General features: G+C 51.4%; 3 protein-coding genes across 8 annotated transcripts in view; 1 reads left to right on the top strand and 2 right to left on the bottom strand.

The window, feature by feature from the left end:
* Positions 1–2,797, bottom strand: part of JPH2 (junctophilin 2) — a 33,744-nt gene extending 30,947 nt beyond the window's left edge. The window contains exon 1 of the mRNA XM_087750262.1: positions 1,994–2,797. Within this exon, the coding sequence (XP_087606388.1) occupies positions 1,994–2,372 (379 nt within the window). The 5' untranslated portion in view covers positions 2,373–2,797. The remainder of the gene's footprint in view (positions 1–1,993) is intronic.
* Positions 2,798–6,360: 3,563 nt separating this feature from the next.
* Positions 6,361–13,763, bottom strand: LOC104019935 (oxidative stress-responsive serine-rich protein 1). Of its 4 annotated transcripts, none has more exons than XM_087750302.1 (4): positions 13,638–13,763; positions 9,838–9,954; positions 7,952–8,065; positions 6,361–7,176 (listed from the first exon to the last, which is right to left on the bottom strand). In XM_087750302.1, exons 2-4 carry the CDS (start codon positions 9,912–9,914, stop codon positions 6,483–6,485), a joined length of 885 nt encoding a protein of 294 aa, XP_087606428.1. In that variant the 5' UTR covers positions 9,915–9,954; positions 13,638–13,763; the 3' UTR covers positions 6,361–6,482. The 4 variants fall into 4 exon arrangements, with proteins under 4 accessions (XP_087606428.1, XP_087606431.1, XP_087606430.1 ...); XM_087750305.1 differs by having other exon boundaries at positions 9,838–9,951; positions 13,638–13,713; XM_087750304.1 differs by lacking the exon at positions 13,638–13,763 and adding an exon at positions 12,433–12,607.
* A 29-nt stretch (positions 13,764–13,792) lies between these two features.
* On the top strand, positions 13,793–18,764 carry LOC104019937 (oxidative stress-responsive serine-rich protein 1). 3 transcript variants are annotated; one of them, XM_087750356.1, is made up of 4 exons: positions 13,793–13,893; positions 14,529–14,649; positions 16,323–16,433; positions 17,104–18,764. In XM_087750356.1, exons 2-4 carry the CDS (start codon positions 14,573–14,575, stop codon positions 17,786–17,788), a joined length of 873 nt encoding a protein of 290 aa, XP_087606482.1. In that variant the 5' UTR covers positions 13,793–13,893; positions 14,529–14,572; the 3' UTR covers positions 17,789–18,764. The 3 variants fall into 3 exon arrangements, with proteins under 3 accessions (XP_087606482.1, XP_087606483.1, XP_087606484.1); XM_087750357.1 differs by having other exon boundaries at positions 13,794–13,907; XM_087750358.1 differs by lacking the exon at positions 13,793–13,893 and adding an exon at positions 14,029–14,393.
* Positions 18,765–19,808: the final 1,044 nt, after the last annotated feature.

Genomic DNA, 19,808 nt, shown 5'->3' with positions numbered 1-19,808 from the left:
CCAACGCGAGGAGCAGCCGCTAGGCACCGCGGTGCAGCCCTTGCGAGCCGGGTCCGGCCGGGCCCCGGGGCTTCAGCTCAGCCCTGCCCAGGGTGGCTTTGGCAGGGCACATCCTCACGGATCAGGGCTGAACTCCCAGCCGTGGGCGGCACCGGGGATCTCGCACACGGCACATTCCCACGTACAGGACAATACCCCGGGGAGCGCTACGCTGACGGCAGTGATATCTTATACATCCTCACCGGAGAAAATCTCAACTCATCTTTCCTCCTCTTCTGTCCCAAGTTTTCAGTCCAGGATCTAATCAGATTCAAACCCCTGCGTCAAGTTTTGCCTCTTGAAATTCTCTACAACGTTGGCTCGAAATCCAGCAGCCCCGCATCCTTAGAAGATGCGTTTTAGGAAGCAGCGAGGAAGCGGCCGTGCGAATTCAAAGGAGACCTTGCGACCTCCGTAACGGCAGTCCCAACGTGAGCCTGGCCTCCCGCTGCGCAGTGCAACCTGCACAGCTCAGCGTTCAACCGTGCCACGGGGCAGAGCGGGGCGAAACTTTAAGGAGCTGGAGGGATGAATCAGTTTGTGTCTGGACCTACAAAGTCCAAGGGCACAAACCAACCCAGTCAACTTCAAGGCTGTATTCCCAGGCTTAAAGTTAGCCATGCACCTAGGTAACTCATTGAGAAATATATATTTTTAAAAGCGTAACCCTGACAGCCAGTCCTGAATTAGTCCATTTCCCGATGCTTTTCATTCTGAAGATTTACACCATTACCGTTATTTTTCTTTACAAACTAGCTCCACTGCACATCCTAGATAAATATAGATGCAGTTCTGATCCATATTTTGCAGGGTATTTCTTTCAAATCACCCTCTCTATTTAGCTATCCTAAATACAGCAGCCTGGAACATTACAGTACTGAAGAGCTACAGAATTACTTGCACAGGGATTCTTGCAATGTTTCTAACCCCAAAATTGCCACTAATGCAGGAACACAATTAGACTGAGCATGTACAGAGCACAACAAGTATCTGCACAACGGTGCATTTGTGTACTAGCGGGGGTTGAGAGCTTCCAAGTAATCGAAGGGATTTATTTTAGGGAAAGGCGTGTGACTACATATTCTGAACAGCTTAGATGAACTCTACCAAAACGGCTCAGCAAAGCAGATGTCGAGGCAACGCGGCAGAGACACGCAAGCTGTGCTTAATGCACGGGCAAAGCGCGCTACGATGCCGTGGGCGGCTTCCGTCCGCCGTGAAAACATCCACAACTCGCTGCCCAGTGAGCAGCTCGCTGCGGTTGCGCACCGGCGGGGAGCTGCTGGTTTGGTTGGGCGAGGAACTGGGATAACCAGTGCCCGGGGAACCGGGAGTCACAGGCGACACAAACCCAGGTCGTTTGGTGTTAACTATTGATACGGACACTCGAGCGCGGCTCCCAAGGGAGGGATCATAGGATCGTTAAGGTTGGAAAGGGCCTCTGAGATCATCGAGCCCAACCGTTAACCCAACTGCCTGGTCCACCTCTAAACCACGTCCCTAAAGTATTAAACCAGTATTAAACCTGGCTGGCTTGAGGCTCGTCTTTGTTAGTCATCTGTTTTGCTACCTCAGTAAAATTGCTAGAGAGGAGTATGGGTGTAGTGCCTAGGAACTCCAGATATCACGGCAGGACCGTACTGGAAGTAAACTGGCGTTTTACCGGTGGGGGCAATGCTCCTGCTGCTCCTCCCTCGCGCCCGCAGCCGGCAAGCCGCTCACGCTGTGAAAATCGGGGTGCAGACACACGTTGACGAGGCGGTTGCACCCCAAGCCCCGCTTCTTGACTGAAGCAGCCCGATGGCTCGGTGCAGGCCACCGTGCCCGTCTGGATGTCACTAGTGGGGACGGGACCAGGTCAGCCCTTCAGAGGGGACAAGAGGGAGCCTCCACCGTGGCGGGCTGGGTACCACGCTGTCCGCCACCCTCCCAGCCCCTCCGGAGCCACCCTTACCTCCGTCAGCGTACGTCTCGGTGCCGTAGCCATCCTGCAGGCCGTTATTCCAGGTGCCTTCATACTTGGCTCCGCTGCTCATGCTCTGCCGGGTGCCGTACCGTCCCTTAAAGCCATGGGTCCACTCGCCTCTGTAAACCCACCGTCCTTTGGTCTCGATTCCTAGCCCGTGCCTCTTGCCTTGGGACCAGTAGCCTTCGTAGGTGTTGCCACTGGGCCACGTGTAGATGCCCACCACTTCGAAGCCGTAGTTCCAGGAGCCCGAGTACTCGCCCTGGCCCTTGGGGCCGGTGCAGATGCCGTGCCCGTGGGCTTTGCCCCCCTCCCAGCCCCCGCAATAGGCACCTCCATCATCGAAATCGAACCTCCCGCCGCTCATGGCGCCCCCTCAGCCGGGCCGCTCCCCCGGGCCCGCGGCTGCCGCATCCCCGAGGGCGCCGGGCTGGGCGCCGGCAGCGGCCGCTCCTGCCTCGCCTCGCCCGGCCGCGGGGCCGGGGAACGGGAGGACGGAGAACCCGGAGGGAGGGGAGGGGAGAGGGGCGGGCCGGGCCCCAGCACCCCCCCCCCCGGCAGCGGCAGCCGCGCCGCTACCTGCCCCGCCGCCGCGGCCCGGCCGCGGGCATGGGGCCGAGCCCCGCGGGGAGCCGAGCTCCGGGGGGAGCCGAGCCCCTGGAGCCGGGGGGCCGAGCCCCGCGGGGGAGCCGAGCCGAGCCCCGCGGCGGAGGAAAGGGGTCCCGAGCCGGCCGCGCTCCCCGGCCCTGGCCGCCGCCGGCCCCGTCCCGTCCCGCTCCGCTCCGCTCCGCTCTCCTCCCCCGCCGGGGAAAGGTCAGCGCTGCCCTAACAAGGCCATCGGATCCCAGGAGCTGCTCCCAAAAATAACCCCCCGGAGCCCGGCCTCCGCCTCGGGGCCCTTTTATGAAGGAGGGAAGAGACGCATTCCCCCCCCCCCCCCCCCCCGGCCCCCGGCAGGGATCCAGGCGGAGAAGAGGCTGGGAAAGTCAATGTCTGCTCAAAATAGAGCCTGGGAAGGGGCGGAGGGAGCGGCGGGAGCCCGGGGCGGGCACCGGTGCGAGAGCCGGAACAGGGAGCGAAGGCGCAGCCATCGGCCGGGTCACCGCATCCATCTCCCCCTTGGCTGCTTCCAAAGGGCATTTCCAGAGCTGCTTCAGGGTGGTGAAGAGGATCCACAAACAGTCCTTCCCCCCTCTCCCCAACAACAACAAACTTACCCAACTCTCCTTCACAGCCGGCAGCGTAATTCAGCCGCGCGACGTTTGGAAAAGAAAGGTGAGGCCCTCCTCGGGACGGCCGCACACACCGAGCAGCGGCAGCCCTTGCTTGGAGCAATCCACGTCCTCAGACACAGCTGGCAGAGCGAGGACAGGGAACGAAGCACCAGGTAACCGGCTAATCCAGGCCCCCCCTTCTCCCAGCCACTGCTGTCCCATCTCCGAGAGACATCGTCACGGCGAGACGGTGAACAGAAGGCCTTCCCTCGCCGACCGCGAGCTGCTGAGGAGCTGCAAGGGCCGCGGGGCGAGACGGGGCGATCAGCGGGCTGTGCCCTGCCCTTCGCGATGGGCTCCCCAGCCCCGCGCCGAGCCCCGCGCCAAAGCTGCCACAGACAACAGCGAGTTTCAGACTCACGTAACACAGCTTTACAACTCGGACAACCTCCCCATCGGCGTTTCTAGGAAGAAGAGGCATAGAAAAAAACCCCACCGTACGATATAACTGCCCAAAAGGCCAAGTACGTGTATATAGCGAATAAACTACAAAATACCTGCAGGCACAGGTGAGAAGGACCAACTGCCTGCTATAAAGCTAATGACAAAAGGCCTCGCTTTTATTTAGCCACAGGAGGGAAAGGGCACCTCGGTGAGGGCCCCGACACGACGCAGAAGTGCTGCCTGGCAGAATCAGCCCTCTCAAGCTTTTTTAAAAAATAGTCAGGTCTCGAAATTGGCTCAAGTTGGCCTTTTTTTCCTCTTTAAGCTTTTAGATTACTCGGTCATGCTTACAAGGTTCTTGCTGCATGATTAAGGGCTCGAAATTCACATTTTCTCAAAGCAAAACCAGAGGGTTTAATTTTGTGGTTTCTGGGCAGCCCAAAGCATCATAAAACGCCTTGTAGTTACGAAGGGAAAGCGTTGAGGCGGCAGCTGCCCGTGGGCTTCGACTTCGTGGTGCTCCGGGACTGACAGCCCAAAGATGCTGTAACTGCCCTGAGAGGGTGCCAAGTTCAGGCCCACGTAATGATTTACTTAGCAACTCTTCCTAATTACACAGCACAGTTGCGACTGGATAGTACGCTTTGTTTAAATGTCAGTAACTTATGCAGATGATGGCATTTAAAAAGCCTTCGGTGAGGGCTGTCCAACGCAAGCAAACTCCAGAAAGCACCAACGCCGCGTGTGCACTCAGCCGCCTCCCAGAGCTGGCCTTATTTCTTCATTTTCGCAGGAAAAAAAGTCTCATCTTCCCCCCCCCCCCCAAGGCTGAGGAGGCGCGGAGGAGCCCGCTGCACCCAGCCAGCCCCCGGCTGGCCGGGGGGTGACCTCTAGTGGCCCAGCACTGCTTGCCTCCCTTCCCAGTCTGCACCAGTTCACACCGCTTCCCTTCCCAGTCCGCACCAGCTCACGTCTTCCTATTCTACTTTTTCACGTTACCTCCTGGAGTTCAATCCGCTTTCCGTAACACGGTGCTGAGCACTCGATGTTGCAGCCCCAAACCCTGCCGGGACGGGTCTGTGGTGACTACTGAGAGAAATGGTAAAAAGCAGCAAAACGGTGAAAAGCAGTGCCGTGGCTGCTGCCTGCAAGCGTTTGGGAACAGGAAAGAGTAATTATTTGAGAAGTAAGGTCATTTTGCACTTTGCAGCCCGGTATCGCAGACAAGAGTTACCCAATAATTGCCTTGAATTCAGGGTGGCAGAAATACAGCTATTTAACAGCAGGGACACGGAAGGGCGATGTGGGACCCAAGTGCAGTCCCTGCGAGGGGCAGATGACACTTCAGAACTGGCAAAACAGGTAAATTTGCATGGCCACATAGTTCTAAGATAGGAGGTGCTGCCACAGAAATGACCAAAAACCCCACGAGTAACACCAAAGGATTTTGCAGGGCGATGTTTGTCTCCATTTCTTCTCCAGACCTTACAGGTCAGAAAAGTTTGGGCACTGCAAATAATGAAGACAAACTTAACACAACTCCTCTCTCCTTCAACAAATTGTATTATTTGATGGGATGCTCCTTCGCTAGACACATATTTATAAAAGACGGATTTTGCTGGTGCACACAAAGCATGGCAAGCTGGTTGTTTCTGAAGGAAATTTCTGGAAGAACGCCAAGCTGGACAAGGCATCTTAAAGTGACGATGGTTTAGTGAAAAGACCGGAGGGCAGGAGAAAGAAAACACGATGCTCAAGATTTCCCTACTGTGCAGCTGACAACCAGTCACACAAGTCTGCGGGCCTTAATACTTGAAGGCTTCTACTTGGTGTCATAGAGCAGGCTGAACAAAGCTAAAAAAACCCGAAAAACAGCAGAGTGCATGGATTAAGACCACTGAAGTGAGCAAATGCTGTTTCAGCCCTCATAAAACCCACACCCAACAGAGTCCATCGTCTCATTTTTCCTTTGGTTAACTGAAGAAGCAATCCCCCTGAAGAGAGCGGGCACTCCTGCTGCAGACAGGTCTCCACGGCCTGTCGGACATTCAACAAAAAGTTACGCTCACTTTACATTTTTCACTAACCAAGAGTACAGAGATCAGAAAAACCTCTTGAAACAATCTCGCTTTGATCGTCCACGTTTCTTTTCTCATCAGGCAGGCCTGCAAGCAAGCGTGATGTTAACCTAAGAGCGTCTGGCTGCATTAGCATCATCCACGACAGGGCAGGAGGACGCCTGTTCAGCCGATCAGAAACAAACCCTCTTTAGGCACAACCAACCAACCACGCCTCCAGCCCAGGGAAAGACAACTCTGCCTCCTGAATTTGCCTGGAGTGGTAATGGTACCAAAAGGGGAGAGGAGATGGTCACTCCTTTGTGAAATAAAATCAGAGGCACAAGTGTCCAAACCCACAAGTGTTAACAACCTGAGATCAAAGCGATTTCAAAGAAGCCGAATTACACCACGTTCCTCACAATCAGAGCTCTAATCACCAAGCGATCTAGAGACTTTTCCAACAAACCGAAACGGGAGGACTTTGAAAACAAAGCAGAATTTCCCAAATGTTAGGTCACTTAAGTACAGGCAGGTATGCTCTAAACACGTTCACTATGTTTACTTCGTTACCTATTCCAAGCTTAAACTAAAACGCTTAAGCTAAACTGTTTGTCCAGCTTAAATAATGAACATCAGCTACGATGCAAAGAAGTGTTTTTATTGCAAGCACAGTGAGCGGGGAGCAGATTGCATCTCACACGAGTGTGAGGGAGGGTGGATTTAAACCACCCACCCTTCTGGTTTTAGTGCTCATTGCTGTCAGGTGTACATCATTTCTGCCATGTGAGACATTTTCTTCGGGATATACAGGTAGTATTCCATGTATCCCGAAAGATCTTCAATAGTCACGTCATCCACAAAGGCCCTGGCTTGCTCAGAGCAAGAGCGTGGAGAACTTGAGGGAGTTCTTGAGGGCAAAGACTGGGAGTGATCCTCAGAAACTGTTCTTCTATCAGGTGCCAACGGGAGGGTGTTCTGCAAGCCAGAGAATTTGTACACTTCCATATCTTGCCATCGTTTGCACTGACAGGCTTTACCTGCGCACGCACACGGCTTATTCATGTTCAGCCTGGACATAGACTGGAAGTCAGAAAGCTCCGTAGTCTTTAGGCTTGCTTTGGATACCGGAGAAACGGCAGCTGGAGAGTTCTCCTGCCTGTTCTCCGACGCCGACCGTGCAACAGAAGCTCCCAAAGCCTCAGCGCCAGCTCCCTTCTGGCCAACGTCAGGAGCAATACTGCATCGTTCGTGTGCACCAGCTTCCTTTGGGACTGGCATCCCAAACCCACTGCTGTCGTCCTGGGCATCGATCGGGCTCTTGTGCACTAGCTGGTTGCACGTGGAATGTGATTTTGTGCTGCAGTGGATAAACTTTGGAGGATGCAGAATTGGAGACTTGGAACGCCTGCGACGCTGGGTTCTCACAACTCCTCTTGAAGGCTTCTTCATAGACCTACCCAGGAAAGACACAAAAGGGAGTGAAGATTCACTAAAAGACTTGGTGCTGGGTTACAAGAACATTGGGCAAAATCTCTACTGCGCTTATATTGCATGCAAGAGCTTGAAGCTCAGAGTATTTGCTCAGGGTATTCTGCTATCTTGGAATTTGACTTTGTTCTAGTCAAGCAGCTGTATAAAATATACAAGGAACACTTGAGAAATGAAACCAGAAGTATGTGCTTTTAAGGTTAGAAAATGAGCAAAGCATGTGAGACATGACAAACTAACCCCTAAGAGAAGGACAGAGCACAAGACGACAGCACAAAACCAATGAACCAGGGGCAAAGGGCAGTTTTGTTTCAGTAGGAGATGAGCCTGAAGTTCTGCGTAGACACTCCAGAAACCAATTCTTTATTTTAACCTGGTTCCCAAGGCACAGTGACAGCTTCTGCAATGTCAGACGACGACTGAAAGAGTTGCATTCATGATTGCCTGATTCAAAACCAGCAGTTCACATTTATATTAAGAAACATCTATAATGTTTAGCAACCTATGGCTGAACAGCACTTCCTTTCACTTCCCATAATTGTAAATAAGAATAGTAGTCACATATGAACAGAAAAAGGTGGTGTAGAGTAACAGCCCTTTAATAAAGAAAACTTGGGTCCCTTGTTTAGGGGCGTAGTTACTAGCGTTAGGGGCGTAGTTACTAGAAACCTTGTCTGTTTAAAATTCCCTTTCGACGCAGTATCATTTGAAGCAGTCTGATAATCCCAAGCTTCTCTTACCCATGCCAGGTTTCCTTAGAAGTACCCACATTCTTAGGTTTGGCTTCATCTGCCGCTGTTCTAACTAATGCTCTTGGACTTGTCCCTTCACCCACAGAGAGGGAAGCGGTAGATCTGTGAAAGACAGAACGAAAAGTTAACAGCCTAGAAAAAATTTATCCATCTTCTTTCCCCGGAAAGATTGCTCCAAATCATTTCCAAAACGTCTTAAAAGACCCGCCCACAAAGAAGACCCAAATCAGAAAGACAGGAATGTGTAAACTATCTCCAAAGTTTGTGTAACAGACTCTTCACCAGCCACGATGCCATTCAGCAACTGGACTGCAAATCCGAGCTCCACATGTCAATGATGAAGCACACACAATGGCTAAATTTCGGTTTCCCGGGAGAGGAGAGGGGAAAATCACCATCACTGAATAAACACGTCTCTTTTTCCAGAGACAAATAAGCTATTCTTTCCTAAAAATAAATGTTCTTTGGACACAAATAGACTTTGTTTAACTGAGGAACACTTAAGCCTCTGTGTAGGACAACATAAGCTAGAACTCTTCATACTACTGCAAGTTCAGATCTTCAACTTCTATTCAAGCCAGGGACCTTAGAAGATTTACTAAATTTTCTGGTGCTATAAATTAGTCCCAAACTCTCATTTCCAAGGAGCTGTAATAATCCCAAGAACAATTTTTCCAAGTTGTGACTTCGCATATTACACTGGAATTCACAAGGAAATTATTTTCCAAATCCTCTGTTAAATTAGTTTGTAAGCAGGGCGGATTCCCTGGAAAGTGAAAATAAGCCCCCCCACGCCGATCTAGGATAGGGTTAACTGATATTTGCCAGAGTCCAAACTATTAGTCAAACATCTGTTATCCTCCATTTAAAGGACAATGAACACAGAGCAGAAAATTGAAGGCCAACAGTAAAAACTCCAAAGTAATTAAGTACGCCTGACTGGGGGGTGGGACTAGAGATACTGAAGAAATGAGAGGCATTTGCCTGGTGATTCATTTCTAACGAGTTTAATTACTTAAAGGAAAGATAACTTTAGAAGCCCATCTACTCACGATCTAAGTTCTATGGTAATTCTAGTTACCACCTTGACATTTACCTATTGCCTTACCTACCCTTTCATTTCAGTTACCAGCATAATGGCATCCCCGACAATAGCTTACTGAAGCACAGTACTACACAAGGAATATGTAACGGTGCACATTTGTCAGCAGAAAAAACATTCTATAGAAGCTTTTTTGGTTTTTTTCATTTCAGATAAAAATGATCATCACATGCTGCTTGTGTTCTGCTACCTGGGACAGGCAGGGTAAGTGCCACGTGTCGGATCTCCCACAAAACAAGACAACGCAAAACGCATTCTTTCCCATTTAGTGATTTTTCATTATAAATAGGAAATTTGTAAGTGACAGCAACGAAAATAGTTTGTGTGGGAATCATGCACTAAATCTAACGCTCTCCTTTACTGACGTGGGAAGAACGTTCCTCTCCTGGGAAAAGACGGGAGGTTGTTCTCATGACAGGCCCTCAGAGCCATGACAATATGCTAACTTCCACAGCGGAGTCCTAGAGCTACGGACGCAACCTCTGGCAGCCAGATTCATGCCAAAATTCATTTCAAGCACGTTGTCAACTACGGCCTATCGTTAGGTTTGTTTCAAGCCTGTTGGGAGCTAACAGCGAGCAAACAAATTACAATTCCTTGAGAAGCGCAGTCTACAGCTAGTGAATTTATTTCCGTTTCTTCAACTAGAATGAAGGCTTTCAGTGCCGAACCTTTTGCAATGACCTCGTTCCTTCAAGTTGAACAGCAAGGGTGTTCCCTCCGAGTCCGTTTGTAATACGTTCGCTCCGTACCTCCCTGTGACGTTACTTACCCAGCCGTGTCAACCCTCAGTTTTTTGAATGCTGTCTGCAGGCTTTCCTCTTCTCCGTCCTTAGCTTCCGTGTTCATTATTGGGACGGCCAGAAGGTGACAGAGTTATCATGTACTGCTGCAAGCAGAAAAAGAGACACAGGAAAATAAGGACCTTGTTAAAAACATTAGTTGCCCAGCAGCATCATAATACATGAAAATAAACTCAAAATAGCACACTGAGCGCACAAAGCTGAGGTCATTCTAGCAGAACATTTTTGAAAGTTGATTCAGAACAAGCATTATGATACCCAAGAATGGAACAGTCTCTTGTACAACTACATAGGTGAACTGGCAATTTAAAGTAAAATTTGGTGTCAAGGGCGTCTTGCGCATCCATTACAGTCTAAGACAGACCCTTCTATTTGCCTTACAGCATTACCAGAACAATTCCAGAAGAGGTGAAAGGCGAGAAGGAACAACACCATTAGAAACAGTCGACTTTCTACAACTGCTATTTCCAACTTTGGGACTTGATGGGACGTATATACTTAAAAAACCCAAAACAAACAGATTTTTTTTTTAAAAACAAGATAAAAGTTTTAAGCTAAACAAAATTGTGGATGTTAGGTCCAGATCCCAGCAAGAGTTACACAATCCTATCAGAACATGGTATTCTGATCGCAAATAGCCATTAAAATTTTCTGATAGCAGCTCTTGAACAAGTACAAATGCAAATAAGACTACAAACAGCAAACAGTAAGCCTTGTTTTAAATAAAAAAAAGGAATTGACAAAACCTGGCTGATGTATTTTTTTTTAAATCTACCCTTGTCATCATTTAATCCAGCTATAAAGGAAGCTCAAATCTCTCTAAATTTGATGCTCTTCAGTGCCTTACAGTTCTACGATCACATGCACATCCTACGCCAGCCACACTTCCACTAGGAAAATACTGGATAAAGGTTTGCTTCCTCAGCACGGGCTCTGCTTTTGCGGAGCAGAAACCACTGACAGCAGCAAGTCTCAGTTCTACACCAGCCTACCTCGAGCTCTGTATTTGCTGGAGTTTACCCGGCTGATTAACCTGCTTCATTTAATGCTTTTGACTTGACTGTTTCTGGAAAAACAGGGCCATTTGGCGTGGCTGCCATTACTGCGAGAGCCTTTGGCCACGCTGTATGCGTTGTGATGAGATCATCTCCTCAGTCTTTTTTTTTAAATGACAAGGTTGTCATACGTGACAGCATTCTACAAGGAGACTGGTTTGGTAGGCGAGGGGAGAGCAGTGCATGTTTTCTACCTGGCCTTCAGTAAGGCTTTTGACGCTGTCTCCCACAAGACCCTTGCAGAGAAGGTGATGAAGCACAGGCTGGGTGATCGGTCAGTGAGGCGGACTGAAAAGCGGCTGAACAGCGTGGTGATCCGTGGCACAAAGTCCAGCTGGAGGCCAGTAACTAGCAGGGTACCCTGGGGTCAATACTGAGCCCAGTCCCATTTAACATCTTCATTGATGATCTGGATGATGTGGCAGAGCGTACCCTCAACAAATTTGCTGGTGACACCAAACTGGGGTGAGTGGCTGATACCCCAGAGGCTGGAGAAAGGGGCCGACAGGAACCTCATCAGCTTCACCAAGGGGAAGTGCAAAGCCCTGCCCCTGGGGAGGAACAAGCCCACGCGCCAGCATGGCCTTGCGGAAAAGGCCCTTGGGGTCCTGGCAGAGACCAAGATGGACGTGAGCCAGCAACGTGCCCGCGTGGGAAAGGAACTAGCGGTATCCCAGGCTGGAGGCCGAGGGAGCTGATGCTTCCCTCTATTCAGCACCGGTGAGGCAACGGCTGGAGTGCTGTGTCCAGCGCTGGGCTCCCCACTACCAGAGAGACGCTGATGGGCTGGAGAGAACGCAGCCAAGGGCCACTGAGACGATGAAGGCACTGGAGCACCCTCCTACGAGGAAAGGCTGAGAGAGCCGGGACCGTTCAGCCAAGAGAAGAAAAGGCTCAGGAGGGATCTCATCAGCGTACATAAACACCTGAAGGGTGGGTACAAAGAGGACAGAGCCAGGCTCTTCTCAGCGGTGCCCAGTGACAGGACCAGAGGCCACGGACACACACTGAAAGGCAGGAGGTGCTGTCTGAGCACAAGGAAACTCTTCTCTGCTGTGAGGGCGACCGAGCACCGGCACGGGCTGCCCGGGGAGGCTGCGGAGTCTCCCTCCTTGGAGATATGCAAAAGCTATCCGGATATGGCCCTGGGCAACCAGCTCAGGTGGCCCTGCTTGAGCAGGGGGGTTGGACCTCCAGGGATCCCCGCCAACCTCAGCCGTTCTGCGATTCTCTATCTTCCCGAAGCTCTAAGAATCCATTACGAAGGTAACTACCCAAACCCAGCAAACAATAACAGCTCCTGTAACGAGAACACACTTACCCAGAGCACTAACTCCACCTAATAATACAGCAATAACACCTACGTTAGTACTGCTTTTACCAACTAAGCACCACCTTTTTTGTCCCATGGAAAAGAAGAGGTCTCAGAGAAGAGAGAGGAGCAATCTGAACCTCTGCAGCTCAGTTACTTATGCAGATACAGGGTGGTAATTTCTGTTCCCTCACAACCTCGTTCCAGTTGGAGGTGGCAGCTCTCCCCGCTGCTGTTCCGACTGCTTCTCTGCTATGACTCCATCTGGACGCCCTGGGTCGCAGACAGCTATTATGACACACGCAGGTTAATGCACCACAACAGCTTCAAGGCAGACGTCGTCCAGTGAGTCAGAGAGCAAGTAAACATCAGAGGAGGAAGCTAAGACAGAGACTGACAACGTGATGCTCATCTGAGCAAGTCATTATTTTATATACTTTCTCAGTTAAATACGCCTGCTTTGGTGAAACATACGGTCCCTATCCCAGTAAGATTTACCCTCGACCGAAAAAGAAGATTCTTTAAAGTAAAAAATTCAGCCTACAACCTTCTTTTTTTTAAAAAATACCAAACCCCTGTATTAAATAACCTTAGCAAGAAGAGAGTAAAAAGCGTTTAAATCACTGTATGTTATTCGAAACATCCTACCACTTTTAGGCTAAACATTTTATCGCGCTGCCCTTCATCACCGACACATTAAACCCTCACAACGATGCAGAATTTATTCAGATAAAAGCCCACTAACTCTGTGATTACTAGGCATAAGCTTAAGCATTTGAGACGCACCAGCCAGCGAGCACCGATACCAAGAAAAAATTAATTCCTGTGAAAAACAACCAAAGTTTACCGTTGTGTCAAAAAACGCCTTGACGCTTCTGTTCCTTACCTCCCAGGAAAACCCAGCCCCCTCCCTCCCCGTTCCATTCCTGGCCCTTTCCCGGCCGCACGGGCCTACGAACGCGGCTCGGTGCGCGGCAGGGCACGAAAGGATCCCAAGCCCCGGGACGTTCGCGGCCGAGGCCTCCGGCGGCAGCCGAAGCCCCGAAGAGGGAGGCGGGCAAGGGGACAAGCGGCGGCTCCCCGGCCGCCCGGCACCGCTCTCCGGGACCCCACGGGCTCCCAGGCCCCGGCACTTCCCCGCCCCGGGAGCCCTCAGGCCCGGCGGACCCGCTCGCCACCCCACAGCCCCCAGCGGCCGCCCCGCTCCCTGGCACCAGCGCTCGGCCCCGGGCGGGGGCGGCAGGCCCAGGCGGGGCTGACTCAGCGCAACCCCCGCGCCCCGCCGGGGCTTCCCCAGAGCCCTCTGCCCCCGCGGGGGGCCCGGCGGCGGCTCCGGAGACCCGCCCGGGGGGGAGAGCAGGGACCCCACGCCGGGGAAGCCCCACCGCCCGCCCGCACTCACCGCGCTGGCCCCCGGGCCCGGCCTGGCCCGGCCCGGCCCCCGCCGCCGCCTCCCGCCGCCGCCGCCTCCCGCCGGGCCGCGCCGCCGCCTCAGGCCCCGCCCCCGGCACCGGAAGCGACGGCGGCCGGGCGGGGGCGGGGCGGGGCGAGAGGGGCGCGGCGGGCAGCGCGCCCGCGCATGCGCGGCCCCGCGGGGCGGTGACCTCACTTCCTGTTGTGCTCCGGGCCTCCCCCGAGCTGCGAGGCCGGAGGCGGCGGTGAGCGGGCGGCGGTGAGGGGCGGCGGGGGCCCGAGCACCGCGCAGGGCCCCGGGGCGGGCGGGGAGGGGCGGCGGGGGCCCGGGCACCGCGCAGGGCCCCGGGGCGGGCGGGGAGGGGCGGCCGCGGCCCTGGGGGGCCGGGCGGCGGTGCCCGGGGGTGAGGAGAGGAGAGAGGTGGGGAGAGGCCCCCGGGGCGCCGACGGAGCCGTGACGGAGCGCGGGCGGCGGGAAGCCGCGGCCCTGGGGGATCCGGCGCTGGGCTGGCGGGGCCGCCGCAGCCTCCTGGTGGGCACCGGCCCGCGGGGACAGCGTGGCCCTGCTTCGGTCTGGCGTCGGTGCCTTCCCCCTCGGCTGTCACCAGCGGCGTGCTCGCAGCTCGACGCGAAGCGATGCTGGTTGCCAGGATAGATACCGGCGGCTCAGCCAGTGACAAAGTGACGCTTCGTCACGGGCTGTGGCAGTTCTGAGAAACGCGGAGTTTGGAGTTCACGGCGAAAAGTACGGGGTGGGTCCGGCCAGAGGGCGGTGAGGTGGCCCGCAGAAGAAGGAGCATCCGTCACACGTGTCGCTTCAGTTTTGCGGAGACCACACGCGTTCAGACCTCAACATCAAATCCCAATTTGTGTATTTCAGTTTGTTCTATATGGCGCAGTTGGTTGCGCACTGAGAGCCCATCAATGGACTTGGAAGCTAAGGATGAAGAGGAGGAAAGCCTGCAGACAGCTTTCAAAAAGCTGAGAGTGGATGCAGCAGGGTAAGCGAGCAGCAAAAAGGACCGTGTAATTTGTCAGTTTCTTATTACATAGTTGTATTTGTTTTCTATTAGTTTGAAGCTCAAAACAAATGTCATTTGGTGAAAGGTGCCTTGTTCTCCAAGAGGAGACAACTGCATCGCTTCAGATGAAATGCAGTCATTCTAACTGTCTAAAAGGCAAAGCGGTACTTTAGGCTGACTAATTTTGACACAGTATCCAACTGAAATCACACAGTGACTGTGTGAAAACACAAAACGACTCGCCCAAAGCAGTGAACCCGTTCTTAACTGTTGCGGTAGCCAAAGTCACCGTGTGTGACACAGAACTTGTTTGTCCGTTCATGTAAACGCTGGTGTCTTCAGCCACGACATCGCCCTTTACTGTAGCGCACGGCGATTTGCTCAGACAGCGCCTGAAGGACAGCCCCACCGCTTTGTAGCGTGCTGGAGAGCCCAGTCGCGCTGGAAATCGTCAGGCTGAACAGGAGCACTGATCTTTTCTGATTTCAGGGGATTTTCTAGAGTGAGATGTCTGCAGACATTCTTATACTAAAAATTAGCTCCATGACACACGGGGTGTACTGATAATATGTAGTATAAGTGTCTTCCTGAAAAGCACGAGTTAATAAAACGGTGCAGTCTAGCCCTTTGTGAGGTGGTTCACTTGAAGTCTTTTGGGAATTCACGGACACAAGAGAAAGCTCTGTATTGATAATTAACATTACCTTGTGAATTCATTTCCGTAGCCGTCAATACTGCGAACTCATGACTTCCTCTACATGTTAAAATATATTTGGCTTTTCTGCTCGTTTTATCTGCTTCAGGAGGTCTTCTGTTAAATGTGGACAACAATAGGTGTTCTCTAACAAGGAGCTGTGCTTATCCAGCATACCACCAGTCATGTATTATCAGTGACAGGCTGTAGAATTCTGGTTGATTCCTGGTGATATCTTCTTAGGCATAAAAAGATCTTGTTTTGCAGGCTTGTGTTTTGAACAGCTCAAGTCTTGTGACTACTCCCTTCAGATCAACTTTGGGCAGAGTACTGGGGCTCTTCTGCTAGAATTTCAGCCTCGTTTCTTGCGATTTCCTATCCCGTCTTCCAAATAACACGTAACAGCCCTCGTAAATACAGATACGCGTGCTGAGGCATTTCTGTTTGTTGTCTGGACCGCCACGGCCAGATGTTTTTTTCATTCCATGTTTATCTGGGAAATTTAATGAGAAACGAAATGAGAAATAAATCAGTAATCTGGCCTTGTCTGTTGTACCTCATCCACTTCTCCTCCTCAGCCTGCTGCTGCGGGTTCCTGACTTTGCATTTTAGGAGTCTATCTTTAACAGCTATTGTCTGACAAGAACATTTGGAACCCGAGTTTACATTCCTTTAATGTGTCATTTTGGTACAAATAGGGCGTGACATCAGCCTCTGGGCATTTGGGCCTCCTTTCGTTTCATGTCACCTATCTTTAGACACTTGACTGAGGTCAGTATAGTCAGAGCGGGTAGATAAATCTCTGTAATATCCTGTTTCGAACCACTGCCTGTAGAAGCAGCCAAGGCTACAAACTTAAATGTCTTAGCTAAGCATCTAAAGGGAATAGGCTGAATCGAGACCTCTGAAGCAGCACGTTCAGGCACTGCCGTCACGTGGCGTTTCCCTTTCTGCTCAGATGTATCGCAGCTCTGTCTGTGGGCGACGGGACGATCCTCAGGACGCCAACAAGAGCGGCCGTGGACGGAGCCAAGCAGCAGCCTGTCTGCTCCAAGGAAGCATGGCATGGGTAAAAGATACCACCCGCTGCACCGCGCATGTGTTTCTGGTTTGAGATATTTTACGCTTGCGTACTGTTTGCAGTGAAAGTTGTCGTTAATTAGTTGCTTTGACATCTCTCTTCTCTCCCTTCTGTTACAAAACTTTTCCATAACTATTGGATATGATGTTTTTTAAGGGGCTTTCATCTAAGACTTTAAAACCAATATTGCCTCTTCTCTTAGAGAGGGTACCTAAAACTTTATTTTCCACTGATTTCCTCAGAAGTCCTTTTATTCAAGTTTTTGCAACCCCCTCTCACATCTCTCTTGAGTTACTTTATTTCTGTATTGAATTACCTGGCTATTCAGTGCAATTCTGCCAGCGGCTCCAGCTGATACCCAGGTTCTGCACTACAGTTCAGTTTGGGATGGCAAAGTATCGTTTGTTTAACACAAAAGATTGGGGGGGAAGAACCTTTAAATAAGGGCCGTTCGTATGTGTCTTTCCTTTGGGGGAGCCCCAGTTTCTTCAGACTCCTCCACTGTTCCTGTCAGAGATTGTGACCACTCACCTGATTTTTCTAAGCCGGGGGGGGGAAAAAAAGTCTTCTAAAACTGTTCTAGCCACATTTTAGAGCTTATTGAGCTATGGTGTAGATTCTGGAGTTGCCTCCTTGCTCACCTGTTATAACCCCGCAGGTGTGTGAGGAAGCCTTCCAGAGGATCCGCAAGAGTCCCGCGTCGCAGACGCTCCAAGTCTCCCGTCCTGCATCCTCCCAAGTTTACGTATTGCAACGTGAAAGCCAACAACCAGCTGAAACACAAGGCGCAGGCAGACACGTCGAAGGGTGGCATCAGTTCGGACATTTTTGTTACAGCGGAACACGGTACGAAGGACAGGCACGATTCTCGCTTTGAGGCCAGCGACGACAGAACTGAACCTTTGGAAGCTTTCGCCGCCGAAGAGCCTTTGGAGAAGTCAAGAGAGAATCACCCTCCTCTCTCCTCATCCTTTGAAACGAGCTCGCATTCTAGCCAAACCTCAGATTTCCAGTCCTTATCCATGCTCAGCAATGGCAAGCAGTGCCCTTGTACGGACAAGAAATGCCGGTGCAAGCAGTGGCGAACCATGGAAGTGTACTCTTTCTCCGGCTTACGGAGCGTCCTGTCGGAATGCGAAAAGGCAGTCCTGGGCGTCCGTGCCCAGTCTCTTCAAACTAGATCCGCTTGTGGGACAGCCTCATCGGGTTCTCCTAGATCTTGCTCTGAGCAAGCTCGAGCCTTTGTGGATGACGTGACTATTGAAGATCTTTCGGGATACATGGAATACTACTTGTATATTCCCAAGAAAATGTCTCACATGGCAGAAATGATGTACACTTGACTGCAAGCAAGAGAGAATCCTGAATCAGAGCTTGTGATAATGGTTGGGTTAAATGCCTTGTCAGTGCCATGTTTTCACTGTTGTGTGTTTGATCAGATGTTTCTTTGCCTCAAACAGTTTAGTTTTCTAATAAAATTAAAAATGGAATATAGTTTCCGAGCTTAGTTCTAAAAAGAACGCACTAAAGTCTCTGAGTACCTTAACGAAAGCACTGTAGATGAAGTGAACTCCCTTTGTTTTTCGGTTTGTGCTGTGGATGTTCAAGCTCTGTACGCGGTTTTCATTATGTTTCCGGGGGGGGGGGGGGGGGAAGCAGCCTTTTAGGTTTTGTTCTGAAATTTTGCAGTGTTTGGAAGGCTCATTCTTAGCGTGTCTCACTACTTAGAGAAATGTTTCATAGCTACGGCTCTGCCCTCCTCCTCCTGCTCTAGAGGGGAGAAGGCGGCAGTCGGTACTGTGGATAGGACGGAGCTCCTTCCCTGGAACACTACATCGGGCTCCTTTTTAGTTGGATCAAATTGTGAGTGCTTCCTCCTCGCAAATTTGTTGGGAGGTCCGGAATGTGCGGGTGTGTGCTTGGACCCTTTCATAATCTAACTAGCTCACCCTTAAGCAGTTCTATTTTTCTGCAGATAAGTAAAACTCTTAGAAGCAAAAATATATTTTGTTATTTGTGCTTTACAGATGGAATTAGTTAGGGGGGAGTGAAGCAGGCTAACAGTTTTTTTGGGCCGTGCTGTCTCAGAAGCGGAGATGGCGGAGCCGTCTATACAGCTCGTTTCTGAGTATGTTCGAGGCACAAAGCAGCGCGGAAATAGGGTAAACAAGAAGCGTGTATCGTAGCGGCTCTGCGGCGTCGAGCTGTAACATTCCTTCTGGCTGGAAATACTGAAATAAAACATTTTGTTGCCGAGACTTGCATTAATAAATGTTTGTCAAAACCCAGCAAATTAAAGACTGAATAATTTGATTTACACTCATCTCCCCTCAAGACCTTTTTTTTTTTTTTTTAAAAAAAAAAGTCGTCTGCGTTGGGCGTCAGCTGTCTGCACGTGCTGACAACCGTGTGTCAGTAAATACTGCGATTTTTCAGCAAGCCAAAGAGTCCCAGCAGTTGTATAAAAATAGGTGATGGCAGATGTGGACAGTTGGCCTTGTCCTCTCCGCTAGAGGCGTCTCGGGCACTCTAGGTGATAACTGCTGTCTGTGGGTTCTGTTCTAATCATCCCTCAAATTGACACTATGAATGCAGGAAGTTCGGGTTTAAAGTTCAATTAATCCAAATAAGTTAACATAAAAATACAACTAAAACTTACGTTGCTCTTAAGCGTCACGCAGGCATTCAGCGTGCAATACTGGCTCGTACTCTCAAATTTAACCGATCTCTGCATTTTCTCGGGTCGGTACTTTGCTGTCCCTCCCCTTCGCCTTCCTCTCCCAGCACCGTCCTGCGTACCCACACGCACAGTTCGCATTTCTCCCTCCGTTAAATCTGGTATAACGCGTCCTTTGCTTTTAAACGTAAATATTTAGTACTAGTTATCTCTGCTGCTGTTTTTCCAATGCTATTTCTGCTTCGGCAGAGGGTGCCTGCTCATGTTTCCGTTCATGGTTTGGTTTTGTGCCCTCTTTAAAATCCTCAGAAGGCGTCGCTGCCGGATGCAGCGTTCTCCCTGTTAGACCCTTCAACGATGGCCCTGCCTCCCAGCGAGCCTTGGCCTGGAGCCCGCGCATGCCAGGCTGGGCACAGATCTTGACTGTGCACAAATACAGGTATTTAAACCCGGTGTCGGTCGTCCCCCCGCCCCTCCGCAGCCGGAGCCCTACGACGACGGGCCACAGCCGGGCGCTTTTCCCGGGAAACGCAGTGCGGCCGCCCGGCTCCAGCTCACCTCGGCGCGGCTGTTCCTGCTGCCGCGCACAATCCCGCTTCTCTCAAATAAAGCGTGCGCAAACCCCTGGCAGCGTCCGGACCTTCGAGCTGGTTCTACATAAAGCCAGCGGTGACCGGCGGTGTCGG

Source organism: Nipponia nippon, unplaced genomic scaffold (assembly GCF_047370975.1).
Source record: "Nipponia nippon isolate SJK-2023a ecotype South Korea unplaced genomic scaffold, ASM4737097v1 scaffold_13, whole genome shotgun sequence".
NCBI classification, from domain to species: Eukaryota; Metazoa; Chordata; class Aves; order Pelecaniformes; family Threskiornithidae; genus Nipponia; species Nipponia nippon.
The sequence above is the reverse complement of the archived record's forward strand: the minus strand, read 5'-3'. Positions and strand labels throughout refer to the sequence as shown.